This window comes from Salvelinus fontinalis, chromosome 13 (assembly GCF_029448725.1).
Source record: "Salvelinus fontinalis isolate EN_2023a chromosome 13, ASM2944872v1, whole genome shotgun sequence".
Classification (NCBI taxonomy): domain Eukaryota; kingdom Metazoa; phylum Chordata; class Actinopteri; order Salmoniformes; family Salmonidae; genus Salvelinus; species Salvelinus fontinalis.
The window spans coordinates 36,496,518-36,522,704 of NC_074677.1; the positions used below are offsets into that span (position 1 = coordinate 36,496,518).

Consider the following 26,187-nt stretch of genomic DNA (forward strand, 5'->3'; position numbering starts at 1 on the left):
GAACAGGAAGGGGAGCCACCATCGTGGTATTCGTGACAAAAACGAGTTTTATTGACTCCAACCTAGGTGTATGTAAACTTCTGACTTCAACTGTATATTGTATGTAACAACAAACAGACACATCTCAACATCAACTGTTCAAAGGAGACTGCGTGAATCAGGACTTCCTGGTCAAAAAGATGTTATATATCTTCGTATTGCTACTGCTGTATCAAAGGAATGATATAAGTGAGTGTCAGAAATGTCTAATATATGAATGTAATCTGATGTTAGCAAGTTATTTATTTTATGAACCTTATTTCTAAGGCAACATTTATTAATATGGGCTATTTTTAGCCCTTTCCTGGGTAGCTTAGAGATATACATATGGAAAAGAGCAAACAAAGCGAGAGGAAAAATGATTCAGCAGTCCATTAATAAGTTGGTGCGTGTAAGTGTATGTGCTGCCAGACCTTAAGAGTCCAGAGGGCCCTCAAGTTCATCCTAGGTTCTGACTATTCAACATACTCGGTGGCCTGCCAAACCCTACAGATGAGCTTTGTCTGAAATGTCCTCTTAAGCTGCAGGGTTCAAACAAATTCTCCAGCTGGCTGCCACCTACAAGGGATAAGCAACCAGGAGTAAGGAAAAGGCAGGACGAGCAACTACTGGAGATCAAATGGAACACAATGCTAAAAAACAAAACCATCCTTATTTAGGCTTTTAAACAGACACTAGATGGGGTAGTTTTAATTGAGTTTCTTTTAATGTTCTTATGTAAGATGAACTGCAATTCAGTTTTAGTTATTGTAAATTGCCAAAGTGCTCCATTGTGGCACATGTATTTGTGTAAATAAACATATCCATCTGTAGGCTCTGACCGGTTTTCTTCCGTTTGATTAAACCTTTCCGGAGCATCAGTTTAGCCCCCGCTATGCACTAAAGTAAAAAAAAAAACGAAACTGCTGAGCGCAAACACTTATTCTCATGAAAAATACCTCTACAACTCTATAACAGAAACAATTTTTATAATCCAAATCTGTTGTTTGCCGAGAGAGGATGTATTAAAGAGGATGTGTTGTTTAAGTGATTCAGTACCTCTACTAGCGACCTTTAGTCCAAAAAAATTACAAATTAAGTATTTTTGGAACTACTTAAAATGTAGTACCAAAAATTACCAATCATTGTTACAATCTTATTTTAAAGTATATGCCTGGTAATTTCTGACTGTAACCATAAAATAAAGTGTAATTACCAAGGCAAATAATTCACCATAACAAAAACCACACAACCTTTAAAACAAAACGAATGAACAGATTTTTATTATAGCATCAGAGAAACAGACAATTATACCATTAATCACATAGTAAAACCTTTTCCAAGGCAGAATATTTATTTAAAGCCCCCATGCAGTTTTTAAATGGAATAAATCACTGTGTTTATCATGAAAATAACGCCAAAATATATTTTGTATAATTTATTTCCCTGAGCCTCATTTTGCCATTGAAATGTTCAGTCTGATCGTGTGGGTGTGTTGATACAAATATAAATATATTTACATACACAGCCCTTATTGACGGATAGGATCATCTACACTCTGGAGCCTACCCCGCTCACCCTTTTAAAGTAGGAGAATACATATGCAAAGATGATTGGTTATTGGCAGAATAATCAGATCAGATTGTGCTGTCATATGGACCAAAAACTCAATCCCAGCAGAACAGACTGAAATTCCAGGCGTTTTCTTTCAAAAAGCTCTTAAACTAAAAGGGCATTATCATAATTTTCACAATTTCAATCAATTTTTTTTACTGCACTGCCCCTTTAACATAATATCTTTGCGAAAGAATCCTCAAACTCAACTCTGGACCTCAAAGCCAGTTCCACTGCTTGTTTTTATTGTTTCGTCTAATCAGGGACTGATTTAGAACCTGGCGCACCAGGTGCGTGCAATTAATTATCAGGTAGAATAGAAAAACAGCAGGCTCTGGACTTTGTAGGGTAAGTGTTTAATACCCCTGCTATAGAGCATAATAATAATAATAATAATAGTGTGGGTCCTATTTCACACATGTACATAGTGAATTTTTTGCATATCCCACTCCCCATAAGACACCCTCGGAGAGTGGGTTCACAGCTAGGGATCAGCCATTAATGACGGGGATTCGAACCAGCAACCTTTCAGTTATTGGCCCAACGCACTAACCACTAGGCTACCTGCCGCCACATACATTCATTTTCAATGTAAAATAAAGGAAATCCTTAACCGAAATGTTTCATCTATCACCCCTTTGGGGGGGATTAAGTAACCTCTATAGTTACTGCGGTTAGACTAGAGTGTCCTCTAGTGGAACGGGACTGAGGCTAGAGACGTCTCTCCTGTCTCACTGCATGGGTTTCTTAACGGAGTCTGTCAAGGCTGGTGTCTGATTGGTGACAGTGGCAGTCTGTGTCACTTCAATTTTTCTACTGGTCAAAATGGTCTGGATGCACATTGTAAGCTGTCGAGGGGAGTAAGGGAAAGATGCAGGGTTAAGTAGTTACAAAGCAACATCAAAAGCAGAAAGAAAATTAGAACAACGCTGTTGTTGACAATTGAAGCTTACTGATTGTTGTTTTGAGAGAAGGTCATGATATAAGGCCCGTCTTCGCTCCCGCTCCTTGTCATTGCTGGTTTTCCAGGTCTGGGCCAGGACTTTCACCTGCTTCTCATCTAGACTTGGGTTATCGTGCCACTGTAAAAACAAGTCACATGTCGTCGTAATGCACATCACATTTTTTTCTACACAAAGATTATTATCATATCAACGTAATATAATACGAGGGACTAACCAAGCGCAACACATAGTCATCCACGGAGAGGTTCTTTAAGGAATGCAGGGACTTGATAGCCTCGCTGACCTCGTCACGGCTGGCATTAATCATGTTCTGTCATTCAGGAGAGAGACGCATTAAAATGTTGATGTGAGAGGTATCCATCTATTGAGAGATAATCTCAAACATAAACTTTAGAGAAAAGCAACTGATTTCCACACAGGTCTGGTGGGGAGACATGTCTAATACCTTCAGCTGCTCATTAGTCTTCTTGTACAGGGATAACAGACTGTTGGCCATACGAGAGGTGGAGGGGCTGGGAACGTTGGTGCTGGTGTGTGCTGGCTTGTTCAAGAAGAATGCACCCTTTGTAGAGGAGAGATAAACATACACCTGTTTTTACACATAATGCATATATCATTACTTCTTTACTTCTTGATAGACGAGAATTCAAGTAAGGACGTTGAATTGATTCAAAACCATAATTTCTCAGTGTTTATAGATGAGAGCAGGAGAGGGTGAGATTACTAGAGGCTGCTCACCACGGTCTATGAAAACATATTTAGCTGTTTTGTCAGAGAATGTGTGTAGTAGTTCCTCTTTACCTCTGCCTCGTACTCAGCCCAGGCAGCTTTGCGGTCGGCCTCACTGAGCTCCTCCTCCTCTTTGTGGTCTAGCAGGGACTCATGTTCATGGTAGCGGACAATCTGCTCCTTACAGATCTGCAGCAGCTCTGCCAGGACCATGTCCTGGGAAACAGACATACAATGTCAATCCCTACTCTACTGTTGAAGTAAAAATACTAATTCACCCTTCGCCAAGCCCTAGAATTTTGGTCAACCAATCACAGCGCTCCAATGGACAGAAACTTTCGTTGTGTCCAACACCTCAGATAAGCTCATGTTTAAATCGCATGAAAGCCAATGAGGGCTATGGCAAAACCAGTTTTTATTTATTTACTTTTTATGGCTAAATAATTGAACAATTTACCAGGAGTACTTGCTACTGTGATTTCTGAAATGCAGAGCCTGTTGAAGTATTTTTTAAATCCGAAATTATACTTGTGTTACATTGTTTGATAGCTCAGCAGGTTGGCTAGCTCTCAGTCTCATTGACTACCAAACGTTTCTAACGCTAGCTAGCTAGCCACTTAATACACCTTGTTAGCAAGCTAAGTTATGAGTGGTATTCATAACATTGCAATCGACATCAGGATACGATTTGAGAGCACTAGTTAGCTCCAAAAGTGTATATACAGTTGAAGTCGGAAGTTTACATACTTAGGTTGGAGTCAATAAAACTTGTTTTTCAACCACTCCACACATTTCTTGTTAACAAACTATAGTTCTGGCAAGTCGGTTAGGACATCTTTGCTTTGTGCATGACAAGTAATTTTTCCAATAATTTTTTACAGACAGGTTATTTCACTTATAATTCACTGTATCACAATTCCAGTGGGTCAGAAGTTTACATACACTAAGTTGACTGTGCCTTTAAACAGCTTGGAACATTCCAGAAAATGATGTCATGGCTTTAGAAGCTTCTGATAGGCTAATTGACATAATTGGAGTCAATTGGAGGTGTACCTGTGGATGTATTTCAAGGCCTACCTTCAAACTCAGTGCCTCTTTGCTTGACATCATTTGAAAATCAAAAGAAATCAGCCAAAACCTCAGAAAATAAAACTGTAGATTTCCACAAGTCTGGTTCATCCTTAGGAGCAATTTCCAAATGCCTGAAGGTATCACGTTCATCTGTACAAACAATAGTACGCAAGTATAAACACCATGGGACCACGCAGCCGTCACACTGATCAGGAAGGAGACGCGTTCTGTCTCCTAGAGATGAACGTACTTTGGTGCGAAAAGGGTAAACCAATCCCAGAACAACAGCAAAGGACCTTGTGAAGATGCTGGAGGAAACAGGCACAAAAGTATCTATATCCACATGAAAACAAGTCCTATATCGACATAACCTGAAAAGCTTGTCAGCAAGGAAGAAGCCACTGCTCCAAAACCACCATAAAAAAAGCCAGACTACGGTTTGCAACTGCACATGGGGACAAAGATCGTACTTTTTGGAGAACCACCATCCCAACTGTGATGAACAGGGGTGGAAGCATAATGTTTTGGGGGTGCTTTACTGCAGCAGGGACTGGTGCCCTTCACTAAATAGATGGCATCACGAGGGAGGAAAATTACATTTTACATTTAAAATTATGTGGATATATTGAAGCGACATCTCAAGACATCAGTCAGGAAGTTAAAGCTTGGTCGCAAATGGGTCTTCCAACTGGACAATGATCCCAAGCATACTTCCAAAGTTGTGGCAAAATGGCTTAAGGACAACAAAGTCAAGGTATTGGAGTGGCCATCACAAAGCCCTGACCTAAATCCTATAGAAAATGTGTGGGCAGAACTGAAAAAGCATATGCGAGCAAGGAGGCCTACAAACCTGACTCAGTTACACCAGCTCTGTCAAGAGGAATGGGCCAAAATTCACTCAACTTATTGTGGGAAGCTTGTGGAAGGCTACCCGAAACGTTTGACCCAAGTTAAACAATTTAAAAGGCAATGCTACCAAATACTAATTGAGTGTGTGTAAACTTCTGACCCACTGGGAATGTGATGAAAGAAATAAAAGCTGAAATAAATCACTCTACTATATTTCACATTCTTAAAATAAAGTGGTGATCCTAACTGACCTAAGACAGGGAATTTTTACCAGGATTAAATGTCAGGAATTGTGAAAAACTGAGTTTAAATGTATTTGGCTAAGGTGTATGTAAACTTCCGACTTCAATTGTAGCTTTGACTGCATATGCTGATGGTGAATTCAGAGCTATTCAGTGGCTAGCTACACTACAAGCATAATTTCACCAGGTTCCGGTGAAGCAATTTCCATGACAGTTCACCATAACATACACAATGTCTCCTGATGAGCAGGGGGTAGTCTGTTAAATTTCATTGTGTATTAGAAGCACATTGAGAATATTGCGAGGTGATTTCTTGAATGGGGAATTGAGCTTCCCGGGAAAATGTTGTCAGAGGTAGCGACATTAGCCAAGGGAGGCGGGGCTTAGTAAAGGGTCAATTGAGAATTTAATGGTCTTGTGTGTTTAATTTGTAGCCTTGGTCACCTTGGGCAGCAGGGGTGTGATCCTCTTGCTCTTCTTCTCAGAGTTGGGGTCATCCAGCAGGTCTGGCCCAAACATGTAAAGCTCTGTCAGTTCAAACAGAGTGAAGTGTCTCTGTATCTGCTGCTGGTCCACCACCCGGAACGATAGAGATTGCTTGGCCACCTGCCGGTCGTAGATCTTCTCCTCCATGGTACCCTGGAAAGAAACAGCAATTTAATATCAGTGATTACAGAATTACAGTCACATCCAAAATTGTCACCCTTGATAAAGATGAGCAAAACAATATATATATATATGATTTATACAAATACTGAGTGATATTGTACTAATACAATTGCTGAGAAAACATTTCTTTAACAAGTAATAAAAAAATTGTGTAAAAATTATTGCCACCCCTATTTTCAATACTTTGTGCACCATCCTATTGTGAGGATAACAGCACTTAACCTTTTTCTATAACGTTTTATGAGATTGAAGAACACATTGGGAGGGATCTTAGACCATCGTCCATACAGAATCCTTCCAGATTCTTGATAACCTTCGGTCTGCGCTTATGGGCTGCCCTCTTCAATTCAAACCACAGGTTTGAGATGGCCAATGCAAAATGTTGATTTTGTGATCAATTAACCATTACTTTGTGGATTTTTGTGTGTGCTTAGGGTCTTCGTCTTGCTGGATGATCCACTTGCGGCCCAGTGTCAGCCTCCTGGCAGAGGCAACCAGGTTTTTGGCTAAAATGTCCTGATACTTGGTAGAGTTCATGTCATGATGTCGTGGATCTTAAAGGCGTCAGCATGCATCAATTCGGCTGGCGCCTAGCCGACCTCAGCTAGCCGAACCAAACGAGTGTGGTCACATATTCCCTTAAAAAACCTTTGCATGAAAAACAAGAAAAAAGCAGCAGGTAATAGTACTGTTTGTCCATCTTGAGATGCCATAGCCAGTATACACTCCCATTAATTAATCTCTCAAGAAATCTGTCATTAATTTTGATGTTTAAGCAGAAGAGATCTTAGCCGCACAATTTTGCATCCGATTAGGATGTTTGGTACAATATTTCTCAAGTGCAAAAAATGACAAAAGGCACTACTCGATGTTTTGTTCCCCGCCCGAGCCACTTAGTTATCACTTTTGCCTTATGGAAAGGTGCTCCATCATGCTGGAAAAGGCATTGTTCATCACCAAACTGTTCCTGGATGGTTGGGAGAAGTTGCTCTCGGAGGATGTGTTGGTACCATTCTTTATTTATGGCTGTGTTCTTAGGCAAAATTGTAAGTGAGCCACTCCCTTGGCTGAGAAGCAACCCCACACATGAAAGGTCTCAGGATGCTTTACTGTTGGCATGACACAGGACTGATGGTAGCGCTCACTTTGTCTTCTCCAGACAAGCTTTTTTCCGGATGCCCCAAACAATCGGAAAGGGGATTCGTCAGAGAAAATGACTTTACCCCAGTCCTCAGCAGACCAATCCCTGTACCTTTTGCAGAATATCAGTCTGTCCCTGATATTTTTCCTGGAGAGAAGTGGCTTCTTTGCTGCCCTTCTTGACACCAGGCCATCCTCCAAAAGTCTTCGCCTCACTGTGCGTGCAGATGCACTCACACCTGCCTGCTGCCATTCCTGAGCAAGCTCTGTACTGGTGGTGCACCGATCCCGCAGCTGAATCAACTTTAGGAGACGGTCCTGGCGCTTGCTGTACTTTCTTGGGCGCCCTGAAGCCTTCACAACACCTACTGTTGACCAATCGCCGACGAGGGGGCGTAGACTTCGGCTACGGACTTCAGCTTGCCTAGAGAAAAACAATGTGTGCTCGAACAACCGAAAGAACACTTGCCAAAGTCCAAAACTAACAAAAATGTCACAAAATGTCGTCATAATATATGCACGAACTGTTCCGTCTGGGAAGCATGCAGGCGCCACAACAAGTGCCTCAGGACCAGTGGAAATAAAACAGCCCCATAAGATCAAAGATCCACCACCATATTTTACAGTATGTATGAGCTCTAATATTATCTCATCTGACCATAGCACCTGGTTCCAAAACAACAAGGCCGTTCAGCTAACTGAGCGTTCACATTTGTTGGTTGCCCTCAAAGAGCTTTTTTATGACAACACTTCCAAATTGCCTATTGACATGGAGGTGGATGTAATTGTTGATTTGGAGACATGGCGAGCCCAAGATGCAACCAAGTTCTCAGCTCTCCAACTGTGACCCTTGGACTTTTCTGTGCCTCCGGAACCATCTTCCTCACTGTGCGTGGGGACAAGATACACGTGGGTCCTCTACCAGGAAAGTTAACCACTGTACCAGTGGTTTTAACCTTCAAAATGTTTTGCCTTAATAGTGAGTGATCTCTCCGCATCTCTGAATGTCCTTAGTGACCCAGCCAGAGCCGGGTCATGAACCTGATCGAAATTCTCTGTAGAGACCTGAAAATAGCTTGCGCAGCGACGCTCCCCATCTAACCTGACAGAGCAGTTGAGTGGGAGAAACTCCCCAAATACAGATGTGCCAAGCTTGTAGCGTCATACCCAAGAAGACTCGAGGATGTAATCGCTGCCAAAGGTGCTTCAACAAATTACTGAGTAAAGGGTCTGAATACCTATGTGAAATTTCATTTAAAAAAAATTGAGACTAACGTAACAAAATGTGGAAAAAGTCAAGTGGTCTGAATACTTTCCGAATACACTGTACACGCCAACGCCCACAAAGGTTCTAGCATCAGGCAGGGCCATGACTACACCAGTGAGAGGAACCAATTAATTTCCTTCCTAGCAACAGATATGTATTGGCTGTCTAGAGGTATAGAAGTTGACCCACGCCAAGGAGGAGGTAATAAATAAATGTGCTTGTGTAATCATGCTTCGTCTTTGCAGCTGCATGAACCAGTGGGTGAATAAACTTGGTTTGAGCTTTATCGAGTCGTCCGTTTCAGTTTTTACTCTGTTTATTTAGAACCTAACAACATGCATGTTACCACATTTTTATACCCAGTGAAACAGGAAGCCATGAAAGGCCACAATACAGTTCCTTGACGCAAGGCACCACAGACTGAAATTGCATTTTTGCATCTACAGTACCTATCAATTTTTAGATTTGTTGGTATTTTGTTATTTTCAAAAAGTAAACATAAAAATGTCAAAATCTTCATGAAAATGTATATTTTATTTTAGAGAATGTAACAAACTGGACTATATGTAGTAACTTACTTTGAAGAGATGGTGATTGGGTCTAAATAGATGTTTGGTCATCTAAATTCAGTGTACTTGTCTTTAACTCCCATTTACCGAAAGTCAGACTCTTCCCACATGCCAACTAATTTTCCTCAGTTTTAGAAGAATCTACATTCACCAGATTGTGTGGTTATCCTTGGATATATTTGAGACTTTCCCAGAGGTTATTGTTGATATGTTCTCAATTTGTTATTCTAGGTAACATTTTGTTTAGAAAAATTTGCCAAAAATGCATTTTACGTACCGGAGTGTCTTAACAAAATTAAACTACAATTTTTACGCAGACTTAATCCAGTGTCCTGAAAAATGGATTTGCGGGATATGCAAATAGTCAATGTCGGATGCAAACTTCGTAACTAAAAAAAAATAGTGATTTTCATTTTTTCTAATAACTTGAATCAATACAATTGGTTCCCCTTCACGTGTGCATGTTTCAGGACCATTTTACCTAAATAGTTACGCCGACTTAATCCAGTGAACCAACATTTTTTTTGCGGGATATGCAAAATGTGCATATTTAATGAAATATCACCTCATTTGCATATATATTAAAAAAATATTATGCGTATCTTCATTCAACTGGTAAAAGTTGACTGTGATATGATTAAGGAGAAAAAAATCCCCTATTAGGGTGTGGTGCCTGGCCTTTAACTTTAAATAGTAGAATGTTAATGCAGATCACATTGTTTGATTATATTTATAAGAATCATTAGGGGTGCCAATAATTTACCTTTTTTTATTTTTATTAACAGAATGTAAGCTATTTAGATTATTTTTTTTGTGCATACAATATAGCTCGTATTTGTATTTATTTAATAGTGTTTTTTGCTAATCTTAACAACAATTTTGGATGTGACTGTATATGTAAAAAACACAAAATGTGTCCCACAATCATATTACAGAAGATGGGGTGCATACGAGATGTCATTACCTGTGCCAAGAAGCGGTAGACAAACACTGCCTTCAGCTGGCCAAAACGGTACACCCTGAAGATGCTCTGGATGTCATAGGAGGGGTTCCACGAAGCGTCAAAAATTATGACCCTGTTAGCTGCTACCAGGTTGATCCCAAGGGACCCAGCTCTTGTCGAGATGAGAAACAGACGACCTCTGAAAGTAAATTGGTTAGAAATGAAATCAAAGGAGTGATTGTGAGTAGAATCTTAAACAGACCATCTCAAGAAATCACACTGTCTACAATTACTGATGCTTTGTCATGAATAATAATACAATACGAAGTGTTATGCTACATACTGTGTTGAGGTTTGGCACAGTGAAATTTGAGAGGTAGAATAGTACAGCAGTCAGAGACGTACCGCTCATTGGTGGCATCATTGAACTCTTCAGCCCATTTCTTCCTGGATGTGGCACTGGTGGACCCATCAATACGGTAATAGTCAATGTTTCTGATCCAGCTGCCATCACCTACAGTTTGGAAAAGGAAACAAATTATAACAATTATAGACAATCTGAAGAAAACAATTGTTTTGTAACACTATAACATATGCTTGAATATGTGAACAGCCAATGGGAACCGTACCTTTGTATAGGGATGATTGTCCGTTGTCTTTGGCTTTGTTAGCGAGGTCCAAGAAATCTTCAATCATGTCTAATGAGATCAAGGATTGACTGAACACCAACCTGTGAATATACAAACAAAAATTGACGAAGAAAAGGTTAATTCAACAAATCTGCTCTATAAACCTCTGGCTAACTCAATCCTTCTTTTTAAATACCCCCCGGTGCCTGAATGCATTTCTCAAGCACACTTACAGTTTGTCGTCCAGTTCCTCTGCCATTCGGAGAATCTCAAACAGCAGCACCATCTTCCCTGAGTGTCCCAGGATGGTGGCGTCTGAATCACTCAGCATATCCTTGTACCAGTCTGCAGCCGGACTGTCAGGCCTGAAACTGGTGGACGCTTTCACCGCTGAACACAAAGCATACAATATCACCATTGACCTCATGAATATGTTCACCTTATATTAATGACTTAATTGTAAATCATTTAAAATGTTCAATTGTAACACAAGAAGCTAACGTAAAATACATGGCAAAGTAATTTCCTTAATTTAAGAGAGACTACTACCATCTACCACTGTAACCAGTGGACCTGCTCGCTGGTCTCCTTCCACATTGACACTCTTTGATGAGCTGTTCCACACCATGATCACTTCCATATCATTGATTTTTTCATCAGCATTACGCAATTTTCCCTTGTTCTCCTTCTCTTTACTGAGTGGGACAAAGGAAAGGATGAAAGGCAACAATCTATTATTTGCATGAGATTACCTTTTGATGGTAATAGATAAGCATCACACTGTAAGCATCACACTGTCATAGTAATTAAAGAGCTCGGCAGACGTTACGCAGTTAACGCAAACGCTAAGCAACGCTGTACGTGAATGCTGTTTTTTGTCACAAAATGAACAGCTCCTTGCAGTATGAAGTCCTGGCGCCTATGTTGCTTGCTACGCACATTTGTGCAACGCAAATTTCAAAACGCAATGTATTATTCCTTACGTTGCGATGGTGGCAGTGTTGTGTAGATGAGGCTGAACCAACTTGCTTAGTTCCTGAGTTGATCTATAGGCTATGCATCAAAAATAAATAAGCAGTCTATTTTGCAACGATAACCAAATATAATCTCAGCGACAGTTCAAATGATGTAGCCTTATTAGAAACACCTGCAAAATGTATTTTGTTTAGAAGTAATACCTACGTGATTGTAGGCCATTTTGAAAGTGAAAACAGTTGTAGCCATGTAATTTTTCCTCATGGAGTAAATAGGCACATTCTATGCTTATCTGATAAGGGAGCGAATACATTCAAGCAGCATATCAAACTGGTATAAATTACACTGGCAAGTATATGCCAGGGCATATTATTTATAAATCAGATTATTTCACATGATGGAGATGTGGGAAGCTAAAAGGCTAGCTTGCTTGCTGTTTTTAGCCAGATGTGTGTGTGTGTGTGTGTGTGTGTGTGTGTGTGTGTGTGTGTGTGTGTGTGTGTGTGTGTGAGAGAGAGTAATTTATTATTTATATATATATATATATATATCTCACACACACACACACACACACACACACACACACACACACACACACACACACATCTGTGTGTGTGTGTGTGTGTGTGTGTGTGTGTGAGAGAGAGAGTAATTTATTATTTATATATATATATATATATATATATATATATATATATATATATATATATATATATATATATATATATATATATATATATATATATATATATATATATATATATATATGAATCTGGGTTTGACAGATGCCAGAAGAACGCTACCTGCCCCAATGTATAGTGCCAACTGTAACGTTTGGTGGAGGAATAATAGTCTGGGGCTGTTTTTTTATGGTTCAGTCTAGGCCCCTTCGTTCCAGTGAAGGAAAATCTTAACGCTACAGCATAGTGACATTCTAGACGATTCTATGCTTCCAACTTAGTGGCAACAGTTTTGGGAAGATCCTTTCCTATTTCAGCATGACAAAGCCCCCGTGCACAAAGTGAAGTCCATACAGAAATGGTTTGTCAAGATCGGTGTGGAAGAACTGGACTGGCCTGCACTGAGCCCGGACCTCAACCCCATCAAACACCTTTGGGGTGAAATGGAACAGAGACTGCGAGCCAGGCCTAATGGCCCACATCAGTGCCCGACCTCACTAATGCTCTTGTGGCTGAATGGAAGCAAGTCCCCGCAGCAATGTGCCAAGATTTAGTGGAAAGCCTTCACAGAAGAGTGGAAGCTGATATAGCAGCAAAGGGGGACCAACATCATATTAATGCCCATGATTTTGGAATGAGATTTGACGAGCAGATGTCCACATACTATTGGTCATGTAGTGTAGCTAGCAAGATGTAGTCTACTGGAAGGCACAAAACTAAGTAAATGTAAAACAGCAGGTAGCCTAGTGGTTAGAGCGTTGGGCCAGTAACCGAAAGGTTGCTGGATCGAATGCCCGAGCTGACAAGGAAAAAATGTGTCGTTCTGCCCCTGAACAAGGCAGTTAACCCACTGTTCCTAGGCCGTCATTGTAAATAAGAATTTGTTCTTAACTGACTTGCCTAGTTAAATAAAGGTTAAATAAAATTTAAAAAACTAAACTTTCATTACATGTAGGTATTATTTAAATATGCAGTTGGTTTTCATTCAAATTAGCTTGCAGTGGTGATATTTTCAATGTGATTCTTCTTTTCCTTTACCATAAACGGGCAGACAAAAAGAAAACCTCTGCTATCGCCTTCTTGTGAAGTTTGCTTTTTGGGAGTCTAGAAACGAATGGACAGGCGAGGTATTATGTTACCAAAAGGTGTGCATTGCTAAAAAAAATCAAAAGTGAAATAAAAATCGGACTCCACCCAAGCGTACATACACGCATTAACTTTGTGGACTGCTTAAGAGTAGGCTTTAGCAGTATACCATATACTGGGCTATTTGGAAAAAGCCACGGGATGGTTTTTCCAATACTGTCGATACCATTGAAACGGTTTAAGTTTTACCTGAAGTCAACTTGCGCAATACATTAGGAGATAAAGAAACCGTGTTCATTTCACCTGTCACATCATTTTTCATCATCAAGCTTACCAGTAGTTCCCAGTCACATAGTAGTTCCCAGTCAAGAGACTGTAGCCTTGAGTCACTTACTGTTGTGAAGCATGTGATCTAGTTACAGTATGGAAGTCATAACTAAATGTTTTCCAGCTAGGTATCTTATAACAAATGAGTTAACTGTCAAATGTTCTAATGCTCTGCAGTTTTGCTAATTTAGTAGCTAGTTAGCTATTTAGATAAGTGGTTAGCTTTTTCCAAAATCAAGCTTCACTTGGTAACAGCAGAGAATCCCCTCCTGGAACAAAAGCCTCGCTGTCTAATATTTATTTTGTGCGTGCAGCAAACTGTGAGTAGTATTTTTGAGTTACTTGTATATCTTTATGAGCAGGGATGTCTGTCCTACAAGTAGTTTAGGTCAGAGACTGTATAAAATGTTAGCAATGCATTCATTAGCATTTAGTTAGCATTCTCTATGGGACTTCACATTTACTTGTTAGCATTGCTAACCTCCGGATTACAGAGGCCCAGTGGGGTTTGAAAATAGCACCCCTTGTGTTCAGTGCTGGTATTACGGAATATACCGGTATGGGCCAAGTTAGGTATGAAGGTATGACAATATGGATACCGTGCAAGCCTACTTTAGAGATCTGTGACAAGGGGTAGCCTGAATATTCATGCTTACACACCTCTCCGCTTTCCCCTGGTGCTTTCCATCAAAATGGCCCTAAAAACAAAGAGAATCTCAGTTGGTGACAGTTTGACTGATGCATCAGGATCTGTCTGGTGATGAGAAAATAGTATTTTTGGTCAAATCTGCATCTGATGGGTCTTCACCTTATTTTCTTTACTGATATAGTTGAGCTGCAGACACCAGGGATGCGTCCAGATTCGGCTGAGTATCTGGAAGTCCTTAAAGAGGCTGGTTCCAGTCTTGCCCCTGGCTCCCTCAACTACGGATCTTGCTCCTACAGACACACACAGCTTTTTTCCCCTATATTCTCAGTAAAAGCCAAAATGTCTCTAAATATCATACACATTTAATTACAGAGCTTTCTGAGCTAACTGGCTGGAGGTTCTTACCAGTGAAGTTGTCCAGGTAGTAGCGATACAGTCTGTACTGGAGGGGGGTCACCCTAACCGCCATAACATACTCATGTTTAGGGGGCAGGAACTTGGTCAAGGCTGAGTAGTCTCTCCTCTGAGAAAGGAAAAACACACTAAGTGTATCCACTGGAGACTGACAAAGAATAACAAATACTTGCAAAAAGTAGTCAGTGGTTCTGATAAACTACAAATGAAAGTGCCATACACTCCTAGTATTTGAGCCATCTCACCTGTACACATCCCGCCAACATTGCATGAAGGACATGGGCGCGATTCTTCATGATGCGGACATCTCTGGGGGTGGAGTCTGCACACTGGCCATTCTGAATGGGGTTGATAAACCGATTCCGGAACTCCTTGATTGAGCCCAGAAGGTTCTCCTTGATGAAGTTCACCATGCAGTGGTCTGAAAGAACCAACATATATATGACTAGACTTGAACATTAACAAGGAAATGATCATGCAAATTATGTTCCCTTAAAAGTTTTGAGATATACTAAAACTGAAATATGAATTAACTAAATGTTGGGATACTGGTCAGAGTACAGTTTTAAATGGAAAGGTAGTGATAGACTGAAGCAGGCCTCCTTACACTCATTGAGGTTGTTCTGCAGTGGCGTGCCTGTCAGCACCACTCTCCGTTTGGTCTTAATGGCACTCATAGCTTTGGAGATGTTGGACGCCTCGTTCTTAAGGATGTGCCCCTCATCACAGATCACAAAGTCTGGACCTGGAGTACAACGAAAGTAGTGGAGTGTATTAGAGTTTCAACACAATAAACAAAGTAAATGGTGCATACCTCTCAACACTACATGCATAGATTTAGTAGAGGATGTACCTGGATCGACCAGTGTGCTGTTAAAGGTCTTTTTGAATTGTCTGTGGGTGACTTTGAGGCCTAGTGTGAGGTTGCGGTACATCTCATAGCCCATGATCATAACACCACCATCCTTCTGCCATTTCTGCAGCGCAATATAACGCTCCTGAGGTCGCTTCAATGTTGCCAACTCTGTCACCTACGTATGTTAGTGTATAGAGACCGAGAGAAAAATGGTGAGAGAAATGAAGAGGTCGAGACAGGGAGATGAAAGAAACATGAAATACTTTGAATATAGAGCTCGCCAGCTTGTAGTCCAAAACCCCGGATATTAGTTACCTCTGGTTCATTCAGCCATTCCTATGGCAACAATTAACGGGGAAAGAACAGGGTTTTGGGATAAACGCCGAAAACAAGGTCTGAGGTCAACACAAGCTTAGGAGATCTTATACGTTTTGTTCTATGAGATAACAGTCAGTCAACATGTCCTTCATGAATTATGACGCAGTTGTGTGCTTTTTTTATGTGCTCAAAATTCACAAAAAGTGACATTAGCTGATCTCATAGAACAAAACGTCTAAAATCTCTGAAGCCCTATTATCGGTGTTTATCCAAAAACACAATTTATTTTCACATAGGCTTAACCATGGCGGAGTTAGTGCCTACAAAAAGATGCCATTGCTATTTCTTGATACTACATTGTATATGAATAACCTCTGCATGTATTTACCTTCAAAGAAAAACATCTAATCTCCAACTACCTTGACTTTGTCAGCTCCCATGTTAACTTGCCACTTGTCAAACTCGTTGACCCAGTTAAGGATAGTGTTGAGTGGACACACCACCAAGGCAGTCCTGAAGTTCAGGCACTTTGACTGCAGCATTGTGTGGAGGAATGTCACCACCTAAATGAGAAAAATATTTTAGCAAGACTAGTATCATTAACAAAATATACTGTTTGTTAATGACACATGCATACGACAACACGTCTGTCACAGCTCTGACAGACATAGATACCCTGCCAGACATGCCACCAAGGATCTCTTCACAATCCCCAAGTCCAAAACAAATTTAAGGCAACGCACAGTATTGTACAGAGCCATAGTTACATGGAACACCCTTCCGTCTCAAATTACCAAAGCAAACAATTAAATATATATATATATTTTTTTAAACATCTCACAGCACACATACCTAAATAACTTGTATATCAAAAGTTTGGACAACCTCATTCAAGGGCTTTTCATCATTTTGAATAGAATAATAGTGCAGACATCAAAACTATGAAATAACACATGGAATCATGTAGTAACCAAAAAAGAGTTAAATCAAAATATATTTTATATTGAGATTCTTCAAAGTAGCCACCCTTTGTCTTGATGACAGCATTGCACACTCTTGGCATTCTCTCAACTAGCTTCACGAGGTAGTCACCTGGAATGCATTTCAATTAACATGTGTGTCTTGTTAAAAGTTAATTTGTGGAATTTCTTTCCTTCCTAATGCGTTTGAGCCAATCAGTTGTGCTGTGACAAGGTAGGGGTGGTATACAGAAGATAGCCCTATTTGGTAAAAGAACAAGTCCATATTATGGCAAGAACAGCGCAAATAAGCAAAGAGAAATGACAGTCCATTACTTTAAGACATGAAGGTCAGTCAATCCGGAATATCAAGAACTTTGAACGTTCTTCAAGTGCAGTCGCAAAAACTATCAAGCGCTATGATGAAACTGGCTCATCATCAGGATAAGTTCATTAGAGTTACTAGCCTCAGAAATTGCAGCCCAAATAACTGCTTCAGAGCTCAAGTAACAGACACATCAACTGTTCAGAGGACGGCATGAATCAGGCCTTCATGGTCAAATTGCTGCAAAGAAACCATGACTAAAGGACACCAATAATAAGAAGAGACTTGCTTGGGCCAAGAAACACAATGGACATTAGACCGGTGGAAATCTGTCCAAATTTGAGATTTTGGGTTCCAACCACCGCGTCTTTGTGAGACGCAGAGTGTAGCATGGAGGAGGTGTGATGGTGCTTTGCTGGTGACACTGTCCGTGGTTTATTTAGAATTCAAGGCACACTTAACCAGCATAGCCACCACAGCATTCTGCAGAAATACACCATCCCATCTGGTTGGCGCTTAGTGGGACCATCATTCGTTTTTCAACAGGACAATGACCGAACACACCTCCAGGCTATATATGGGCTATTTGACCAAGGAGGAGAGTGATGGAGTGCTGCATCAGATTACCTGGTCTCCACAATCACCCGACCTCAACCCAAATGAGATGGTTTGGGATGAGTTAGACCACAGAGTGAAGGAAAAGCAGCCAACAAGTGCTTAGCATATGTGGGAACTCCTTCAAGAGTGTTGGAAAAGCATTCCAGGTGAAGCTGGTTAAGAGAATGCCAAGGGTGTGCAAAGCTGTCATCAAGGCAAAGGGTAGCTACTTTGAAGAATCTAAAATATATTTTGATTTGTTTAACACTTTTTTTGGTTACTACGTGATTCCATATGTGTTATTTCATAGTTTTGATGTCTTCACTATTGTTCTACAATGTAACATTTTTTTTTAAATAAAGAAAAACCCTTGTGTCCAAACGACTGGTACGTTGCACTGTTCTTGAGCTGTTCATGTCTATTATTATTCTGTATTACATCATGTTTTATTATTATTTTTGGACCCCAGGAAGAGTAGCTACTGCTTTAGCAACAGCTAATGGGGATCCATATAAAATCCTAAACACTCATTTTATTCTCTCTTCCCTTCCTCTTACCTGCAGTGTCTTCCCTAGGCCCATGCAGTGGGCCAGTAAGCAACCTGATCCAGGGGTGGAATTGGCCTTCTTCACTGACTCACAACAACAGTCCCAGATAAACTGCACACCTATCAAAAGGAAGAAATACAGCAAATCGAAGGGACACTGCTGTATTTGGCAATCTATGTTAATTATTGTATGTATTGAACTTGTACAACAAATAAAAACCAAGACTTACCATCCACCTGGTGAGGCTTGAGCCTGGTCACCAGGTTCCTGTGCACCTGAATGAGTGGCTCCCTGGTCCCCTCATCCTGATCCAAGACCAGCTTAGTGGTGATTGGACAGGCCACTTGAGACACCTCATCGTCAATAACAATCACCTGCGAGGAAACCACCATTAGACCAAAACTGATCATATAAACCATATAGATATAATATATAACGTATTCAAATAAAATAGACTAACAGTATGACATTTCTGAGAGAGCATGGTTTCTACAGTGAGTGTGCATGGAGAGGGTCAGCTGTGTGTAGTGTACCTCTCTGAAGTCCTCCCTCTGCTCTCTTTCTGCAAGGCGTCTGCATCTATCCTCCTCCTCCTTCAGGGCTCTCTGGGTCTCTGAGCGGAGGTGCTCATCTATGATGATTCTGCGGATCTTCTTGCGGCCCTTAGGTGTACCTTTGTTGTCACCTTCCTCTCCGTCCTTCTCGTCATCTTCACTCTGTTTAGATAGACAGATCCGGAGGTCACCAGCACAACAACGCTTTTACCAGTAAAAGAACAACATACAATTTAACATTTAGCACCTGATACACAAACAGTGAACAAGAATAGCAGAATGATGATCATACCTCTCAGAAATCAAATAGTTGCACATCATGAAGTTATTAAGAAGAATATAAAAGGGCGACTGACAATGCAAACGTAAAATGAGATGGTGACGTCCACTTGTTATTACCTTATCGACGCTGGAGTCAGACAGCACAATATATGAGGGTTGCTGCTTCTTCTGTAGATAACTACGGACTGATTCTCTCTCGACTCTAGAGGTAGATGAGCTAAGGAGACAAAAGAGCAAAGATATTTCACTAATAAAAAGAATGCAACCACAATTACATGTAACGATGACAGAAAACATGGTTTCCTTCCAGGTTAGCAGTCTTCTACCTTTTGGGCTTCTGTTCATTGCCCTCATTCTCAGATTGGCTCAGCTCTTCACTCATACCAGACTCTTCCTGCTCTGATAGGCTATCATCACTACTCTGGCTCTCCAATGTCTCACCTGAGGCAATGGAAGAAAGAAAAAAACAAGTTCAAAGTAATTGGACCAACTCCAAAACTAGTCTAGGGCACTGATGGAATCCAATCATAGTCGTTCCACAGAACCCATCCCACACACACCTTCGGTTCTTCTAGACTTCTTGACTTTCTGCTCGTTCCCATTTTCTTCAGCTGTTTTCTGATCACTTGGATTTCCATCGTCAAGGCTGAGCTTGTGGCGTAGCAGACAGTGTCTGTGACGAGTTTTACTGGACCCAGAGTCAGAGGTCAAACTGGAGGTCTGCCCTGCAGCAGAAACATGGTATAATGTCAGGAGGACATCATATTCCTATAGCAAATGTTAATTCAACCTGTACACTAATAAGCAGTGACACATGGCGATGTCTTAGATCACCACAATTACAATATGGGCCTACTTTAATGCCCAGTTAATAAGAAACAGGTCATGTCAGGACAGTATTTCAGCTTAATGACAAAAAAAACTAAAAATTGAAATTTCGGTGGAGGAAAGGAGGGATCACTTACCATTCTCATCTGAGCTTTCATCTTTCCCATCTTCCTGCGCCTTCTCTTCTCTGTCAGATTCATCATCCTGTGATGACTCCTCGTCTGAAGAGAAATCCTCCCCCGATGAGTAGTTGGCTTTGATTTGGGCCAAGAGCATTTTCTTAGCGATTCTTTCAGAAGCAAGGAAGAGAGGGAAAAGGGACCGGAGGATCATTTTAATGATCATCACATCAAATCCAACAAGCCCTGCTTAATAGGTTTATTCTCTAAAGGAACTTGTCTTACAATCAAAACGCAGGATATCACCTTAAACTTAGCAATATCACCAGAAGATACATTTCTTCTAGAATTAATGAAAATAACAATGCTAGCTATTCTAATACCGCTTTGCATTCCCTGAACTGTAAACAACCGACAATACAGTTTTACAGCCATTGCATTAAGTGGTTGAATGTTTTTCTTTCTTTACTGATGTAAATATCTGTTATGTGACCAAATAGACAGCTGAAATGCTCTGTCAAAGACCATTTCACTTAACTTAATCTTAAAAACGCAACACATTGAGGAGTCAGAGGCCAGATAACTTAACGACTTTGTAAGCACATTTGAATCAACCCCTCCCCTCCATAACAAACATCTAAAACGTATAACTCACAAGATGAACAAAGCTGGTCCTATATAGAATAATGAAGACATACGAGACATTATAAAGGGTATTCATTTATTACAACGGATAGTTTCTCTTACAGAGTTCAGTCAATGACAAAAGTAAGAACATATCCTTGGTTTAACGCATGCTCTACAACAGGCCTTTAACAAGGCTAACACTACAGCAGCTCAGAGCTAATGACAGCATAATTATTACTTCAATTTGAAAATAAGTTCTTACAACCACTTTATTTTTAGGTGGTATGCAGGAAATAGTTTGTGATGGGGGAAAAAAGAAAAAGAAAAAAAGGTTTTGTTGGGCTTTTTACGAAGTTCAATATTCGGTGAAATACATGTATCTACTTACACAAGAATATGTTTTTAAGAAACAATCCTTTTGGCAGAATAATAGTTGAACGAAGCCTCGGATGAAGCCTCAGCGAGAAGTAAGTGTACATGAGGGCCCCTCATATGAGGCAGTATCAAACAGCAGCGGCCGGCAACAGCCTGGGCCTGAGGCATTACCGCAAGTGTTTAAACTGGGGAGAAAATAAAGAAAAAAAAGACACTTCACTACATAAGACAACATGCCTCTTCGTCTCACAGCAATGTTGTAAGGCTGACCTCCGAGGTCACAAGAGGACAAAGTTGTGGTTGAATAAAATGCATTACAACCATTCTACAGGACCAGCTTGAAGAGCGGTTGCCTTTAGGCATCGAGCTCCTCCAAAGTAAAATGCAATTGCATTAAATTAGCAGTTTTTAAATCATTTAAAATGTAGGTAAATGGCCAATAAATATGGCCTTGCATGCAAAACAAACATGAAAATACTCTAAATATGATTATGCAATTAGTATCACAAAGCATACAAGAAATTCAGCTAGGTGCCTGTGGTGAAAAAAGGCACAAAGAAAGTATGTCAAATACAGTACAGTAGGGTCTTATAATCAGTGTCTTTGGTATACTGCTGTTTAGCATCACAAGTCCTCTTTCTCGGCTAAGCACTCAACCTGGTCAGAAGCAATAAATCATAAAAATGTTAAAGATTCAATCAAGCAGAATAGAGTTTTCCAGTCTGTTCAGAGAATCATTGGATAGTCAACCCATCGTATTAGTACTCAACTGTGTCAGAATAGCAGCGCTAAATACAGCCACTACACCACTGGCATATTGCACATGCACTTCAAATATATCAAGAAAAAAAATCTTCCATACAGTAACCATACACCAACACAATTACCTAATACTAGCAGTAATGTGTATGCTTTTACACTGCCTTAGAGAAATGGGCAACATCCAGCAGCCAGAAGGGTGCAGTCATGTACAATACGGTCCCCCTAAAGAATGCCTGATCATGAACTGACCATTAGGGGATGTATAATATGAGGGTTGGGGTCCAGAAATGACACCAAACTCCATGATGACCAATTCCCAGTGACAGGAATGTAATTCACCCCTAGTATAGTCAAAGATAAATATATCCAGACCTGTAAATTAAGTCTAAGGGTACGTTCAGATGTGTATTCAGTACCCTGGTGTGGTTCATTAGCTTTTATTTAAAAAGAAAAGTATAATCACACTATTAACAAATAATGCAATCGATACCTTTAACATGGCTTAAAATACTTAATATACAGTATACTGTTATTTTTGGTAAAAACTAGAATACTATATCTGGAAGAAATAAGGATGACTTACAGTATTGTTGACCAATGAGAAACTATGAGGTATAAAATAATTTGTTTAATCTGTTTTAATAAGTGCATCAGGCTTTTATGCAAACTAATACGATAACATTTTCGATAACTAATACGATAACATTTTCCCCTCTTAATCACCTTGAAATGCACAGATATGGACAAATGATGCCACATTCTGCTAATAGACAACTCACATTTAACTTTAAATTACATTTTCAAAAATGTTTTAAGAAAAAGGTAAATGAAAACAGTTGCATAAGTAGCCTATCATTCATAACACAGCCTTAGCAAGGTGTGAGGGGTTTCTCCCTGTGCTTGACACGGTACCTCTGCTCTACACTAGAAATTGTATGGGATAGCTGCTGGTTTACTGCAGCTGCGGGTTGGACGAGATGAGATTGATTGGGAAGGGGTCTTGACAATGGAGGAGTCACCATTATTATCACCCGACTTAGAGTTCCGTGGCGTGGCCTTTCTCCCGCGCCTAGGGTGTGTTACAAAGGCTAAGTCCGTTTGTTCAGAACCATACCTATTTTCTGGATCGTCATCATCTTCTGCTTCCCAAGAAGGCCCAGACCGGGTCTGCTCTTCATCGCCTACAGGGTAAGAGTACAAAAAAAAAAAAGGTCAGTTCAACATTTGCCAATGAGGAAATCTACATGGCTACCTGAATAGGGTTGAAATACAGCTCCTGAATGCAGTGGTTTACCTCAAAAGTGCAGAGAAAGTGAGAGACCAACTCACCAGACGACTGGTGGAAAGCTGCTGACCCCAGTAAGGCAACCTCCTCAGTGATAGGCTTAATCTTCTGGTCACCACTGTCATCGCTAGACTCAGAATCCTGGTCTCCCTCTTCTTGACTGGAAGAGGATGGCGACTGCTTTGTTCCCTGCTGGGACCGAGGTGTGCTTTTAGGCTTGGTTACCTGGGTATAACCCTCCTTGCTGAATGCGGATTCATTCTCTTTCTTGACCTTCTGAGGTCTGCCCGGGGGCCTATGTTGTGGACTATCCTTGCTGGGGGTAGGTTCATCCTCTCTCTTAACCTTCCGAGGCCTCCCCCTGGGCCTGCTCATAGTTTTGATCTCCTTCTGCAGGTCTGGATTGTCACTGGAGGAGTCGGAGTCAGAGGAGCGCTCTTGCACCTTGCGTTTGCGGACCACTCTTTCTGGAGAGAGGGGAGTGTTCTTCTTCAGGCCGAAGAGGCATTTCTTGGTCACGCTCCGAAGGTCTCCATCGTCACTCCTGGCTTCATCTGAACTGTGAGCCATGGCTGCCCGCTGAAGGACAGCAGGGACCTCATCGGAGTCCGAGTCTTCAATTCCTCTTCCAAGCCCTTCCTCATCAGCTCCTTGAGGTAGTTCAACATTGGGGCTGGTGTCAGGGTCAGAGTCACCCTCACTGTCAGCGCCTGAGGGGGTAGACTTGGTCTTGCCCTCACCTGGCCTGCGTAAGGGCGTGGTCTTTACCCGAGGTGAGCGTCTATTCTCTGGTTCATCTTCCAGTTCCAGCACCAGAGATTCGTTTCCCTCCTCAGCAGATTCATACTCCCCTTCTGTTGCAGGTTCAATAGATTCACAGCCTCCCTTACGTTCATCCACTTTTTCTTTTATTTCTTCCTCCAACTCCTTTTTCTCCTCCAACTCCACCTCCAACTCTGGGGGGCCAGAGGGTGGCTGTTTTTCAACAGGGACAGGTGTAAGTTGCACCACCAGTTGTTTTGTCATGTTGGAAGGATCTTCTCCGGGTTTAGAGTTTTTCCGTGGCCTGCCTCTACCTCGACGGGGCATTATCTCTGTGCCAAGGACACCTTTCATTTCACTTGAGGACGAAGGCCTTTCATCATCCGTAAAGCCCTTAGAGTCTGAATAATTATCTTCCAAATGTTCAGCTGCAATTTTCTTTAAGAAATGCAGGCAATTTTTATCAACAATGTCCATTTCCACACAACCCTCTTGTGCTTGTTGAGGTGCATCAGTATCAAAAGTGGGGTTTCCCCCATCATTTGGCAGACCAATCTCTTTGAACTCCTCCCAAAGGGCTTCCTCCAGAGCTGTGTGGGACTTCTTTAGACCCTTCAGTACTGACTGGAAAGTCTTCAAGTATTGTCGCTTAAAATCCATTCCACCTTGAATGAACTTCACGAAAGTTGTGTTTACAGTGTTCGTAGAGTCCACAAGTTTTTTTGCCTTTTTGGCCATCTCTTCTGGAATTTGAAGGGTGTTGTAGTTGAATACCACATGCCCATCTATGCCACTATGTTTCCAATGACCCGTGGGAATGTTTTGAGAATGCCTGGGATGGGAGTCACAATGTCCAGATTTGCCATCACCTCTGCCCCTCTTGCGGTGGTCTTGCCACAAACTCCCCAGGTTGTCAAGAACGTTGTCACAGGCGACGACCAGGTCCAGAAGAGGCTCTGGGCTGCATACGTAGCAGTACCACTTACTCTCCTCATCTAGGATGCCAGACAGCTCCTTTCGCCCCAGATTACGCAAAATGCATTTCTTACAGAAGGCGTTGGGGCAAAAGTCGCAGCAGATCAGGTTTCCCCCCTCTGCACACCATCTGTAAGAAGCAAATATAATAGTTTGAAGTAATGATTAATGTAACAACCTGTATGTTTGTTAACATTTCAGGATTTGCTTGCAGCATCTTGTTGTATAGAAGAACCACCTCGTTGTACCTGCACTGTTCGTCCATGCCATCACAATCCTTGCTGATGTCATCACTTGAGTAATACTTGAAACAAGACTGAGAAAATAAGACAATAAGGACATATCCTCCAAAAATGTAGCTGAGCTTAACAAAATATTGTTGGAGAATGACACACACACACACACACACACACACTGAACAAAAATATAAATGCAACATGTAGTGTTGGTCCCATGTTTCATGAGCTGAAATAAAATATCCCAGAAATGTTCCATATGCACAAAAAGCTTATTTCCATATAATGTTTGTTTACATTTAGTGACCATTTCTCCTTTGCAAAGATAATCCATCCACCTGACAGGTGTGGCATATGAAGAAGCTGATTAAACAGCATGATCATTACTAGGGTTGATCCCAATTAGTCGACTGGTCGATTTTTTGGTCGTTAGGCTGTTGGTCGACAGAGATTGTTTTAGTCGAGCAGTAACAAGTGTATATATGCGCCCATCTCAGTGAACTAATCCATTGGAGTCTTGGACTGAAAGCCAATTTATACTCGATTCGAAAATGTGGTCGGCGGCTCCATATTGCGGAGCCTCCAGAGGCATGCAGAGGCCAAATCGAACTCTGTACCACATCGCCATGCGCCTCCCAAATGTTTTAATGCGGAGGGCTCTGTATAGCTCCCCATTGACATGATGGGTTGACGGTGGGTGGGGGCGGCACATCCTGCTCCGCAAAGCGCAAGAAGTATGAATGCCCTGACGTCTGCGGAGGCCATATCACCATAAATCCTGCATGGCCAATGCAGACGTGTGATTTACCATGCGCCCAGATGAACAATGCACTTCTCTCCCTCCAAAACTCACATTCATTGTGTCATAACTTCATTGTGTGAATTGTTTGCGTTTGATTATTAGTGTATATCAATTCCCCATGACATATCACCAGTAAATTTA

The 26,187-nt window shown here is 41.1% G+C and overlaps 1 protein-coding gene across 2 annotated transcripts in view; it reads right to left on the reverse strand.

Moving 5' to 3' along the window:
• Nucleotides 1–1,272: 1,272 nt before the first annotated feature.
• The window catches only part of LOC129868578 (transcriptional regulator ATRX-like), a 57,515-nt gene continuing 32,600 nt past the window's right edge, over nt 1,273–26,187 (reverse strand). For both annotated transcript variants that reach the window (XM_055942684.1, XM_055942685.1), the window contains 28 exons: nt 25,257–25,324; nt 23,316–25,138; nt 23,101–23,167; nt 20,241–20,392; nt 19,836–20,000; nt 19,602–19,716; nt 19,393–19,492; nt 18,973–19,155; nt 18,669–18,813; nt 18,449–18,558; nt 16,430–16,573; nt 15,690–15,867; nt 15,444–15,581; nt 15,082–15,257; nt 14,828–14,945; nt 14,582–14,712; nt 14,434–14,471; nt 11,255–11,400; nt 10,939–11,095; nt 10,706–10,806; nt 10,482–10,590; nt 10,098–10,275; nt 5,933–6,127; nt 3,399–3,542; nt 3,043–3,159; nt 2,812–2,907; nt 2,586–2,714; nt 1,273–2,480 (listed from right to left, as the gene is read on the reverse strand). In XM_055942684.1, coding sequence (XP_055798659.1) covers nt 2,364–2,480; nt 2,586–2,714; nt 2,812–2,907; nt 3,043–3,159; nt 3,399–3,542; nt 5,933–6,127; nt 10,098–10,275; nt 10,482–10,590; nt 10,706–10,806; nt 10,939–11,095; nt 11,255–11,400; nt 14,434–14,471; nt 14,582–14,712; nt 14,828–14,945; nt 15,082–15,257; nt 15,444–15,581; nt 15,690–15,867; nt 16,430–16,573; nt 18,449–18,558; nt 18,669–18,813; nt 18,973–19,155; nt 19,393–19,492; nt 19,602–19,716; nt 19,836–20,000; nt 20,241–20,392; nt 23,101–23,167; nt 23,316–25,138; nt 25,257–25,324 — 5,340 coding nt within the window. In that variant the 3' untranslated portion in view covers nt 1,273–2,363. The remainder of the gene's footprint in view (nt 2,481–2,585; nt 2,715–2,811; nt 2,908–3,042; nt 3,160–3,398; nt 3,543–5,932; nt 6,128–10,097; nt 10,276–10,481; nt 10,591–10,705; nt 10,807–10,938; nt 11,096–11,254; nt 11,401–14,433; nt 14,472–14,581; nt 14,713–14,827; nt 14,946–15,081; nt 15,258–15,443; nt 15,582–15,689; nt 15,868–16,429; nt 16,574–18,448; nt 18,559–18,668; nt 18,814–18,972; nt 19,156–19,392; nt 19,493–19,601; nt 19,717–19,835; nt 20,001–20,240; nt 20,393–23,100; nt 23,168–23,315; nt 25,139–25,256; nt 25,325–26,187) is intronic.